The sequence below is a fragment of the Pan paniscus genome, chromosome 18, assembly GCF_029289425.2.
Source record: "Pan paniscus chromosome 18, NHGRI_mPanPan1-v2.0_pri, whole genome shotgun sequence".
In the NCBI taxonomy this organism is placed as follows: Eukaryota; Metazoa; Chordata; class Mammalia; order Primates; family Hominidae; genus Pan; species Pan paniscus.
Genome location: NC_073267.2, coordinates 57,098,626 through 57,110,875, shown reverse-complemented (window position 1 = coordinate 57,110,875; position 12,250 = coordinate 57,098,626). Strand labels below are relative to the sequence as shown.

Here is a 12,250-nt window from a genome sequence, read left to right as displayed (position 1 = left end):
CTTCAAAAATATTGTTGACATTTTGGGTTACCGATGACTGTAAGTCTAGAACAGTTACGTACTTACATTTTGCTTTTGATAAATATTTTTAATTTAAATAAAAGAAGGAAAAAGTAAAAACACAAATGGTGAACTTCCATTTACATTTTTTAAAAAATGTAAAACTTGGCCAGGCGCGGTGGCTCACGCCTGTAATCCCCGCACTTGCCGAGGCTGAGGCGGGTGGATCATGAGGTCAGGAGATCGAGACCATGCTGGCTAACACGGTGAAACCCCATCTCTACTAAAAATACAAAAAATTACCCTGGCGTTGTGGCACATGCCTGTAGTCCCAGCTGCCTCGGTAGGCTGAGGCAGGAGAATCGCTTGAACCTGGGAGGTGGAGGTTACAGTGAGCCAAGATCGCGCCACTGCACTCCAGCCTGGGTGACAGAGTGAGACTCAGCCTCAATTAAAAAAAAAAAAAAGGTAAAACTCTTTGAATCATGACAAAACTACTGACCTCTTTCTCCTATAATTTCTGAAACACAACTAAAAATGGGAAAATGAGATAGGTAGTGAAGTAGACATTAAACTCTGCTGCTGAAAAGAAAGCGATGAAAGTTCAGGTGCTTGAGTATAAAAAGTAGTGAACTAGGAATGGGAAACCATGAATTCTATTCCCTTCTGCAGTAACTAGTCTTAGGACTACAGACAGTTACTGTCCTACAAAGAGCTCTAGTTCTGTTTGTAAAATGAGAAGATTAGATGAAATATCTTAAGGTCTTGACCAACTTGAGCTTTGTGTATAAGGATATATAAGCAAAAAGTTTCCCAATTTCAGATGACGCAGGATTAAAAAGGATATCATTCTAACTTTAAAACTCTATGCTGTGCTTGACATTAAAATAAAACAAAAAGAAAAGGAGAAACCTTCAATTTGACTTGAGAGAAAATCACCACACTTTGCACTGTCTTTGTAATTTGTCTATGACTCTTCAAATAAAATGAAAACTCTCCACAACATGGCAGAATATTAAACTTTAAAGTAAAATTATTTTCAAATCAAAGTCATCACAAAACTAAGAATTTGTCAACATCAGAGGCTAAAACTGATAGCTTATGATATGCCCAAAGTAAAAGCTTGAAAGTATTTTGATTTCTTCTTAAAATAAACATCTTTTAAAATTAAGTCATTTAATCCACCTGAAATGTATTTTGGTGTACGATGTGAGGTGATACTCTAACTGCCTTAATTTTTCCCAAAGTATATATTAAATAATCTATACATCCACCATTAATTCATTGTTTCCTTGATTACATATTATTTTAAGTTCCTGTGTGTATACTGGGGTGTTTTTCTGAGTTTACCTATCCTCTGCCATCAATTATAGTGAATAAGTACTACATTGTTTCACTGACTTCTCAATTTTGGTGACTGAATTTTTCATTTAGAATTTCTATTTGATTCTTTTTAAATGTACTATCAAAGTTTCTAATAAAATTCTCCAACTTGTTATCTAATTTTTTTTCTTTTATTTATTTATTTTATTATATTTTAAGTTTTTGGGGTACATGTGCACAACGTGCAGGTTTGTTACATATGTATACATGTGCCATGTTGGTGTGCTGCACCCATTAACTTGTCATTTAGCATTAGGTATATCTCCTAATGCTATCCCTCCCCCCTCCCCCCACCACACGACAGGCCCTGGTGTGTGATGTTCCCCATCCTGTGTCCAAGTGTTCTCATTGTTCAATTCGCACCTATGAGTGAGAACATGTGGTGTTTGGTTTTCCATCCTTGAGATAGTTTGCTGAGAATGATGGTTTCCAGCTTCATCCATGTCCCTACAAAGGACATGAACTCATCCTTTTTTATGGCTACATAGTATTCCATGGTGTATATGTGCCACATTTTCTTAATCCAGTCTATCATTGTTGGACATTTGGGTTGGTTCCAAGTCTTTGCTATTGTGAATGATGCCTCAATAAACATACGTATGCATGTGTCTTTATAGCAGCATGATTTATAATCCTTTGGGAATATACCCAGTAATGGGATGGCTGGGTCAAATGGTATTTCTAGTTCTAGATCCCTGAGGAATTGCCACACTGACTTCCACAATGGTTGAACTAGTTTACAGTCCCACCAACAGTGTAAAAGTGTTCCTATTTCTCCACATCCTCTCCAGCACCTGTTGTTTCCTGACTTTTTAATGATCGCCATTTTAACTGGTGTGAGATGGTATCTCTTTGTGGTTTTGATTTGCATTTCTCTGATGGCCAGTTAAGCATATTGATTGTAGTTATTCTGACGTCTATGTCTGATAACTCTAATATCTGAACCAATGTAGGTGGCTCTCTGTTGTTTGATCACTCGTGGCATGCCTGATAATTTTGAATGAAAGACAGACACTGTACATATTTGTAGAAATACTTTGAGGTTCTGGATAATGTTATCTACTACTCTTTGTGAGGAGTGAACTATTTCTGATTCCCTTTTAGTCAAAGGTATAGCTTTTCAAGAGGGTCATCTGGAAGTCTGAAGTATTTATTGAAATCCCTCTTCCCTGGTGGGCCCTGAACTCTAATTTTTGTCCTTAACCATATGAAATTGCCAAAAGCTCTACTCCACTGAAATTACCATGATTATAATAAACTAGTAGACTAATTTAGGAGGTACTCACATTTTTGTAATAGTCTTTTCATCCAAGAATATGGTATAGCCCATTATTTATTCAAATCTTATATTTCTCTTCAAAATTATCTAGGTCTTTTTTTTCCATATAGGCCCACATATTTCTTAAAAGGAATAGAAAAATGCCTAGGTACATCCTGGAATGGGAGGGACACTTAAGCATAAAATCAAAAGTAGATTTCTGGTTAATATGAGCAGGACATATCTTTAACTCCTGTTTTTCCTAAAATCCCAAAAATGATAGTGGAAAAAAATGTTTAAGGTATAAACCCACTAAGGTATAAATCCATTAGGACAAAGAGAACAGGAAAGAGCCTCAGGACCCTAAGATCCAGACACTGCTGGGATTCACGGACACTCCACATAGGAAGACTGGGTCCAAAAGTTCCTTTCCATTCTCTAAACACTTAGGGAGTTACTATCTTCTTCCAGCTCCCTGATTTTTGAGAGACAAAAGGCTTTTTCTCTGGTTAAAGACACTGCACTCAAGAGTATAAGGCACAGTGGAGAGCAGGAGATACAAGGATTAAACAGTGGATTTGCTGGAGACTGCATACTTCACAGTGGGATCCCTGGTTCCCTTCCTCCACCCTGCTTTCAGGACGTGGAAACAAAGTTTATGTCCTTTGGTCATGAGGTTAGAGATGTACTTTCTGGGCAGCCTGAAAAGCCTTAGAGAAAAGAATTCTAAATATTGGCATCTGAAGCTTTCTACAACAAAAAGGAGCTTTTGCCATCAGATCACCTTATAAGTGAATTCATGAAGAATCTTTCTCCTACACAAAGGAAGAAACATTAAAAAAAAAAAAAGCCCAATATCACTAAGCATCAGAGAAATGCGAATCAAAGCCACAATGAGGTTGGGTGCAGTGGCTTATGCCTGTAATCCTAGCACTTCGGGAGGCCGAGGCAGGAGCATCACTTGAGCCCAGGAGTTTGAGACCAGCCTGGGCAACATAGCAAGATGCTGTCTCTACAAAAAACTAAAAAATTAGTTGGGCATAGTGGCATGTATCTGTAGTCCCAGCTACTTGGGAGGCTGAGGTGGGAGGATCCCTTGAGCTTGGGTGGTTGAGAGAGCAGTGAGCTGTGTACTCTACTGCACTCCAGCCTGGGGGACAGAGCGAGACCCTGTCTCTCAAACAAACAAAAGAAATAAACAACAACAACAACAAAAAAAAACAACCCACAACGAGATACCATCCCACACCAGTCAGAATGGCTAGTACTAAAAGTCAAAAAACAATAGATGCTGGTGAAGCTGTAGAGAAAAGGGAATGTTTATACACTGTTTGGTGGGAATGTCAATTAGTTTAGCCACTGTGGAAAACAGTTTGGAGATTTCTCAGAGAACTTAAAACAGAACTACCATTCAACCCAGCAATCCTATTACTGGGTATGTATTTAAAAAAAAAAAAAAAAGACCACTAGAGCAGGAAGGAGCGCAAGGATTGAAAAACTATTGCGAACTGTGCTTAGAACCTAGATGATGGGACCGCTCACACCCCAAATATCAGCATTATGCATATACCCAGGTATATGTATCCCCCTGAATCAAAAATAAAAGCTGAAATAGTAAGAAAAGAAAAAAAGAATCTTTGTACCCAAGCACACAGCTTCCTATGAACTTTTTACTCCTTTACTTTTAAAAATGAATAAATAGCTAAAGAATACCAGACATCTGACAAATGCCTCCAACATGAAAGACTGAGGGAAAAAACCCCGAAAGAGATAATACAGAGGAAAGGAAAATTGAAGAAAAAAAAGAAAACCTCTAGTTGGTATCCTCAGAAAAGATAAAATATGACATCCATGAAACATCCATAGGACAGAATAGTATGAAAAACGAAAATTTAAAACATGATAGCCAACATGCAAAACTCAATAGAAGAACTGCAAGATAAAAATCAAAGAAATTGCCCCAGGAGGCATTACAAAAAGACAAAGCAACAGAAAATAAAGGAAAAAAGATAAATGCTTAGGTAAAAATCAAGTATGCAAAATACAATCACCAGGGAATGAGTATATAAACATGCCATTTATACTACTACGTAGGTCTTTCTTTATAAACTTTCCTCTTTCTTATTTAATACTGAGAACCTACTATGTGAAAGACCCCATGGAATAATCATTATTATTTTACAGAAATAAAGTATATAAGCCTATATAATAGACCGCAGTCTTAGTAGTTTAAGTTAAAGGTTACGAAAGCATGGTGAAGAATAGAAGTATATTTGTGGTCTGCATGATTTTGTAGAGCTGCCCTTAAAGTCTGGTAAGACCTCAAAGCCCAGTGACCTTGAAAGAAGGAAGGATAGGCCAGGCAGAGAAAATGGTGTGAGCAGAGGGACAGAACCCCACAAAATTCAAGACACAGTAATTATTGTATTGGCTGAAGCACAAAGAGTGTTTAGTAGGAGAGAACTGTGGACAGAGAGGCTGTTATGACCAACAGTGAACCAAAGAATGTTTCTGTAATTCAGGAGCTGTGAAGATAATGCTGTGAAGTTCTGAATGGAACAAGGTTTATTCCCAGGTTGGATGTTAGTATAGAGAGGGAAAAGAGTACTGGACCAATAGTCAGCCAACTTGCCCCTAAAAGCCCAAGGTTATAAAGCAGGTCACTACACCACTATGGACCCAGCTTTTAGAGATGAGCTACTGAAGTCTAAAATTCTGCACAGGAAATTGCTACAAGTGTTCAAGCATCTGACTTGACTGGAAAAGTGACAATAGGAATAGGAAGATAGGTAGAGAATAAAACCTTAAGTCAAAAACCTTAAATAGACCATACATTAAGAAACATAGCCGTATTGTAGATTAACTGTCCTGAAAATAGATGCATACTGAAAATCAGAAGGCTACCTGTAGACGATCCACATGAACTTTGACTCCTCCAATTATTCCTTTTTTAAGGGCTGCCAGCATATCTAATATGGGGTTGAACCGGCTACCTCTAAAAAATATAAATAAACAAAATGTACAGATTAACAACAGAATGGTAAATTAATAATCTAATACTAAGTGCCCCTTATATATACAAAGTATTCCACCACATACTAAGAAGGATACAAAAACATCCAAGGAGGCCTTCCTTCCCAAGGGCTCACTGCGTTCATGTCAGTGAGACACACGTACCTTACTTCTTTTATCAACCTACCTTATATTGTCTTCCCGGATGAGAACAAGGAAAAGTGGACGTCCATGCATTTTCCAATATTGTTTAATGAACTGCAGCGCATTCTGTCAAACAGAATGAGGTAGGATGTAATGGCACAGTATCTAAGATGAACAGGATGCTCAACCATGAGTGCCAAAGAGCCAATAAAATTCTTATGTAGCAAGACAGTTCACAATCCAACCCTGAATAACTTAGACTACTTAGGGGTAGAAGTACTCTAGCAGGTTCTCTGGGTACACGCAAGTTATGCTGAACACCACTTTGAGTTCAATGATTTCAAACTTTATTCTTAAAAGTAATCACGCTACATTTGTTTTAATGTTCTTCCCCCCTTTTTAAAAATTTTAATCTATTTATTTGTTTATTTATTTAGAGACTGCCAAGACTGGTCTAGAACTCCTGGGCTCAAGTGATCCACCTGCCTCAGCCTCCCAAAGTGCTGGGATTACAGGTATGAGCCAATGCGCTTGGCCTCCTTTTTTAAAAAAGCCTACAAAATACAGTTCAAGAATGGCCTCAGGGGGAACAATCATGCCAGCCGTCCAGAAGATTAACTCACTTCATATTACTAGGGATTTATATTACAGCAGGTGGAAGAGACTGGACTGAATTTATACAGACCATTAGCAATGTAGAGGGAGGTCTTTATTTGATTAAATATCTATCTATCTATCTATCTGTCAATCAATCAGTCATCTGAAAGACTTACATAAAATCATCATCATCACATCAAAAACTTACATAATACTTCACCATATGCCAGGCACTATTCTTAGTACTTTACATATATTAATTCTTTTAATCTTCAGAACACCCCTTAATTATTATTCAGTTTTACAGATGGGAAAACAAGGCACAGAGGAGTTAAGTAACTTGCCCAAGAACACACAGCTGGCAAGTGGCAGAGCCAAGATTTTAACGAATGCAGTCTGGCTCCAGATTTCATGCTCTAAATCATGATTCTAACCTTCTCTGCTCTGTCAGTAGAAAAGGGAGTGAAGATTTTAACTCATGGAGTTATGAGTTAGTTGAGGTTTTACTGGATATTTTTCATAAATAAAATTATTTTGCTAATTTACCTTTCGTTCAAAAAGACATAAACTGTCATATGAACATATTTTTCAAAATAGGTCCCCCTGTTTTTCTGAATTGTACCTTTTCATTTAATTTGTATAAAGGCACAAGGGGCAGTCATACAACTGTATATAAGACGAGGTCATCTATTATGCCAATGCTGCAAGTAATTTACACTCTCCAAAGCTATGCAGGTGGTTTTACTGTCATGCTTTACACTGTGTTAACCCAGTGTCACAGATACCTGGGAGTACTCAATATAGTAACATACGATAAAATCAGTGGAAACAAAGTCATTCCATTTTTAAGAAAGGTGTTCCAAAGCTACCTTTATGTCATCTATCAGCAGGAAAACATCCTGAGACATGTAGAAATCACTTAGGTCGAAAATAATCGGGTAACAAACCACAGTCTTTCCTAGAATGCGATAAATCTGTAAGGGAAAAAGTTTTAAAACAAATAACTAAAGAACATACCAAAGGCAAAGGTGCAGTGCTGTAAGTCTCAATAAAAATAAAAACTGATGTCTAATTCTGAATAAGCACATAAATTAATAGCTTGCGACATCCAGATAATATTTAAAATTTTTTAAGTTTCTTGATGGAATCAGTATACCAATAAACTTAAAGCAGCCTACCTCTAATATGATGGAAAAGTCTGTGAGTAAATATTGTTATAATTAGATATTTTACAAAGCTTAGAAAAAATATATTTAGCAGTGAGGTGCTCCTTCATATTTATAAGACTTCCATGATATGATGCTAAATAAGTAATGTTTACTAGCAGAAAATAATACTTCAGATAAGTAGTCTCAGTACATAATGAAAATGAAAAAGGATGCATAGCAGGTCAAGCACCATTTCAGTATGCGGTATTAGAATCCAAAAACTACTTTTTGAGGACATTTCATGAGTACCTTTGATGTACCGAGGCAGCCAATGGGCCTGTCTGGCCTTCCAGAGAGTCCTAACTTTTCATTGATACCCAGCTGCAAATAAGCCTGTAAGACACAAGTTTGTAAATTAGAGTCAGGTAAGAATCCATGTCACTTTCTCACCCCTGAGTATTGTCCTGTTAATTTTTGATCTTTCCAGAGAGAAAGAAGCTAGGGAACCCTAATCCAAAAATTTGTAGGAAGACAAGCTAGCCAAAGATGTCAACTTAGATTTTGGATTACTGAGAGATTTGAGAGCAAAACTTTTGCAGATCTACTTAGCAACATTCTTAAATTTGATACTGCTATAAATGTACAACTTGCATGGCTCTGATCGTAAAAGAACACAGAGAGGCTAATGCTTCCTGTATTATTAAAAAAATCCAGTTGTTTAACATTTTAAAAACTAGGGCCATAATCTCCTACTAAATTTCCACCTTTAAGTATTTCCCACCAAAATGAAAATGGCTTCATTGATTTTTTCTGATTATATACATTTTATGAAATATTCAAACCACGTACTCAAAGTGAATGTTCCTGTTTATTTTCACAATCCCTTTTGCAACAACTATTTCTTTGGTATACGCTGAAAGGGGTATATATAGTTCATTGTATGATCCCTAAGGGGCACCAAGGTAGGGTTAAAGACTCTTAAAAGTACATCAATAAATATATACTCATATTATACACAGGTCAATATGTGTGTATATTTACATAAATGGGTTCATATATATTCTGTGTCCCATTTTTTGAACTTAATATTGTGGTATTCCAGTTTCAAGACGTTAAAATGGGCTGGGCGTGGTGGCTCACGCCTGTAATCCCAGCACTTTGGGAAGCCGAGGCGGGCAGATCACGAGGTCAGGAGATCGAGACCACCCTGGCTAACATGGTGAAACCCCGTCTCTACCAAAAATACAAAAAATTAGCCAGGCGTGGTGGCGGGTGCCTGTAGTCCCAGCTACTAGGGAGGCTGAGAAAGGAAAATGGCATGAACCCAGGAGGCAGAACTTGCAGTGAGCCATGATCGTGCCACTGCACTCCAGCCTGGGCAACAGAGCGAGACTCTGTCTCAAAAAATAAAAAGAGATTAAAATGAGTCTATGCATTTTCTGTACATTTCAATGTTGAAATGATTGAAGAAATATTAAAACTGAAGGGGAAAGCTGGGCGCAGTGGCTCACGCCTGTAATCCCAAAACTTTGGGAGGCTGAGGTGGGTGGATCACCTGAGATCAGGAGTTCAAGACCAGCCTGGCCGACATGGTGAAACCCGGTCTCTACTAATAATACAAAAATTAGCCGGGCGTGGTGACACATGGCTGTAATCCTAGCTACTCAGGAGGCTGAGGCAGAAGAATTGCTTGAACCCAGGAAGCAGAGGTTGCAGTGAACCACGATGGTGCCATTGCACTCCAGTCTGGGCAACAAGAGAGAAACTACATTTCAAAAATAAATACATAAATAAATACATAAAAAATGAGGGGGAAAGTCTGCAGAAGTATTACAAAATAGGGAAGGGTGCCACAGTGGAGCAGAAACTTCTAGAATGTCTATAAGGTTAAAAACAGATAGTCTTGGAATGAATTAGGAGTTAATCAATGTCAGAGCTGAGCACTTAATCTAATCAAGAAGCCCCTTTATCTTTTTAAACTCCTATCTCCTGATAAAGATAGCTCCCAATTTTTTGTTATTTTAAAAATAATTCAATAAACATCTTTGGACAGTGTGTTATTATATCTGCAGGATAATTTCCTAGACTTGCTGGATCAAAGAGAATACATTCTCTTTGAAATATAATGTGAGATTGGTCACCCTCTAGAAATAATGTACCAATTTACATTGGTATTAACTGTGTATAGGCCTTGCCACCTTCTTGGGTCAAAATAATATTTCATTTTATTTTTAAACTACTATATTAAAATATTTTGTGGTTCAGCATTTTCTAATATATTTAATGACTCTTTGTATGTTCTGTAACTTTTTTCATTTGTTCCCTTTTCTATGGGGAATTTGGCATTCTTTTTTATTTCAAGAAATCTTGGTATATTGAGTATTGCCCCTTAAATCAAATACTTTGCCCAGTTTGCTCCTCTTCAGTGTTGTTATGAAATGTGAGAATGACTGCACAGTAGGTGGAATCTCATTTCAACATGTGGTATTTCAATATAAACATTTTTCTACTAGAAAATTTCACAAGCACCTTTGATATGCCAGGCTGTTTGCTATATTTAGTTATACAGTATTTGTCAATCATTTCCTCAATGGCTTTTTGGCACTGGTATCATTCTAAAAATGGACTTCCCTTCCCAACAGCTAAAACATATTCCCTTATTTTTTTATTCTAGTGCTTTTATATTTAAATAATTTTAAAAGTTTTCAATTTTTGATCTGTCTGCAATTTATTTTTACATTTAATGACAGAAATACATCTAACCTATATTTTCCTAAATGGAAAATCAAACCAACTATCTCTACACAATCTACTGATTGTGATTTGGACTGATTTCAAATAATAACTTCATTGTATACAAAATTAGTGGTGTTGCCAGAGCTCTCTGTTCACTGACATAGTGCACCCATCTATGTGAGAGTTGGGTTTGTATCTCTTTCTCCTTTCAAATTGTACATTCCTGTAGAACAGCAGCCCAAGTTGGCACTGTGCCTAGTATGTAGCTGGTGCTCAGGAAATACTTGATAGTTGAATGAGGGAGCAACTGAATGTTCTCCTGAGCCACACATGCTGTGAATATTGATTCTGGAATAGCAGTGGTTTTAGACAAAGTCAACTGGCCAGAAACAGTGCTTTATAAGCATTATTTTGCATAGCTGCACTGAAACCATAGCACATAACACTAGATGCAGCCCCCTTTCCCTCATATATTAATAGTTTCAAATTTTCAGAAATAAATGTATGGTAAAATGTGTTGATCTAGGTGGGGGTCCTTTAAATACTACTCTTTATTACAGTAAAAGGATTCTCAACTTTCTGAACCATGGTATGGCAGGTCTGTGACAATTTATTTAGTGCTCCCCACATTCCAGGGTGCATATAACACTGCCCCCATGTTGTACACATTCATACCATTTAGTGCACTGAAAGACACAGTAGTGACCAAACTACCCGGAAATACATAGAGCAGAAACTACCTGGAAATACATAGAGCAGAATTCTGTATTCAGATCCCCATGAAGCAAATCACACTACAGTCATCACATCATGAATATTAACCACATGCTGTGTAAAAGCCCTGCTCTCAGCTGTCTGCCCTCACATCCTCTTCAGTGGGCTGAGGGAGGGAGTGGCTTCTCAGAAGAAAGGGAGCAACCACTGGCATAAGAATATGTGCATCAGCTAAGATTTGAGGGAACATCTTTACTTTTAAAAGGCAGACTTATAAGGAGCAGAATACTAGGCAATATATCTTAGTATATATCCAAAGAGCAGCTACTTAGGAACACAGAGGCTACAGCTACAACCAAAAAACAATCTTCCATCTCAACACATGCACAGGAAGGTTGGCTCTTGCTCACAAGTCTGTCTTTTCAGCCACACTACACCAAAATTGCAAGTCATTTGTTAACACCATTTTTAAAACAAGATGTAAAATAAGCCAGGAACTGTTGTAAGTCTTTACTTGCTCTGTAACAGAATGCCTTCTACTGCCTCTGATTCACAAGCACTTTGTATGAACATCTATTATAACAGTTATCAAAGTGAACTGTAATTCACTGTTTTTTTCCTGTCAAACCAATAAACTCAGAGGTCACTGAGAACAGGGACAAAGTCATTTCATATGAGTGTCCTACACAGTGCTCTGCATATAGCATGTGTTTGTTGCTGAATGAATGAATACCACATTCAAGTCATTTGCTCACCATGTTAGCCTTTTAAATCTTGACTGCATGTTGTCTGGTAGGATATAAACTCACCTACTATTAAAATAAGTTGCTAATATTAATTAAACTAGAAAAAACAGATTTGGGTTAATTTGTTTTAAGAGTATGTTTATCAAAGAATAAGCTTTGCTGGCGTTCTCTAGAGCTTTCAGCAGGAGAGCATAAAAGTGTATTAGCAGCCGACAGCCTGCAGCTGAATACTAAGAGCACAGCATAAGAGCCTTAGATTTTGGCATCCTTCTCTCTCCCTCCACGTTGCCTCCGCTCCTTGCCTTGTACCATTATGTACATCTGGGCGTGAGTTTAAATTGTTACCTACTCTAGGGATCCTTGTATTTTCAGCTTTATCTCTTGGCAGGGTAGTGGTGGTTAAATTTATTGGAGAAGGTATAAGGACTCTCCAAGAGCTGGTGCTCTTGGTGACCTGACACCCAGGTTCTGGTTTGTGTTGCCTAATGTCAAGATCCAGGCCTGATACTGGA

The 12,250-nt window shown here is 37.5% G+C and overlaps 1 protein-coding gene across 4 annotated transcripts in view; it reads right to left on the bottom strand.

The window, feature by feature from the left end:
* Positions 1-12,250, bottom strand: part of PHKB (phosphorylase kinase regulatory subunit beta) — a 240,443-nt gene that overhangs the window by 43,946 nt on the left and 184,247 nt on the right. For all 4 annotated transcript variants that reach the window (XM_008973202.5, XM_003819794.6, XM_008973201.6 and 1 more), the window contains 4 exons: positions 7,852-7,935; positions 7,264-7,368; positions 5,841-5,923; positions 5,546-5,636 (listed from right to left, as the gene is read on the bottom strand). In XM_008973202.5, the coding sequence (XP_008971450.3) occupies positions 5,546-5,636; positions 5,841-5,923; positions 7,264-7,368; positions 7,852-7,935 (363 nt within the window). The remainder of the gene's footprint in view (positions 1-5,545; positions 5,637-5,840; positions 5,924-7,263; positions 7,369-7,851; positions 7,936-12,250) is intronic.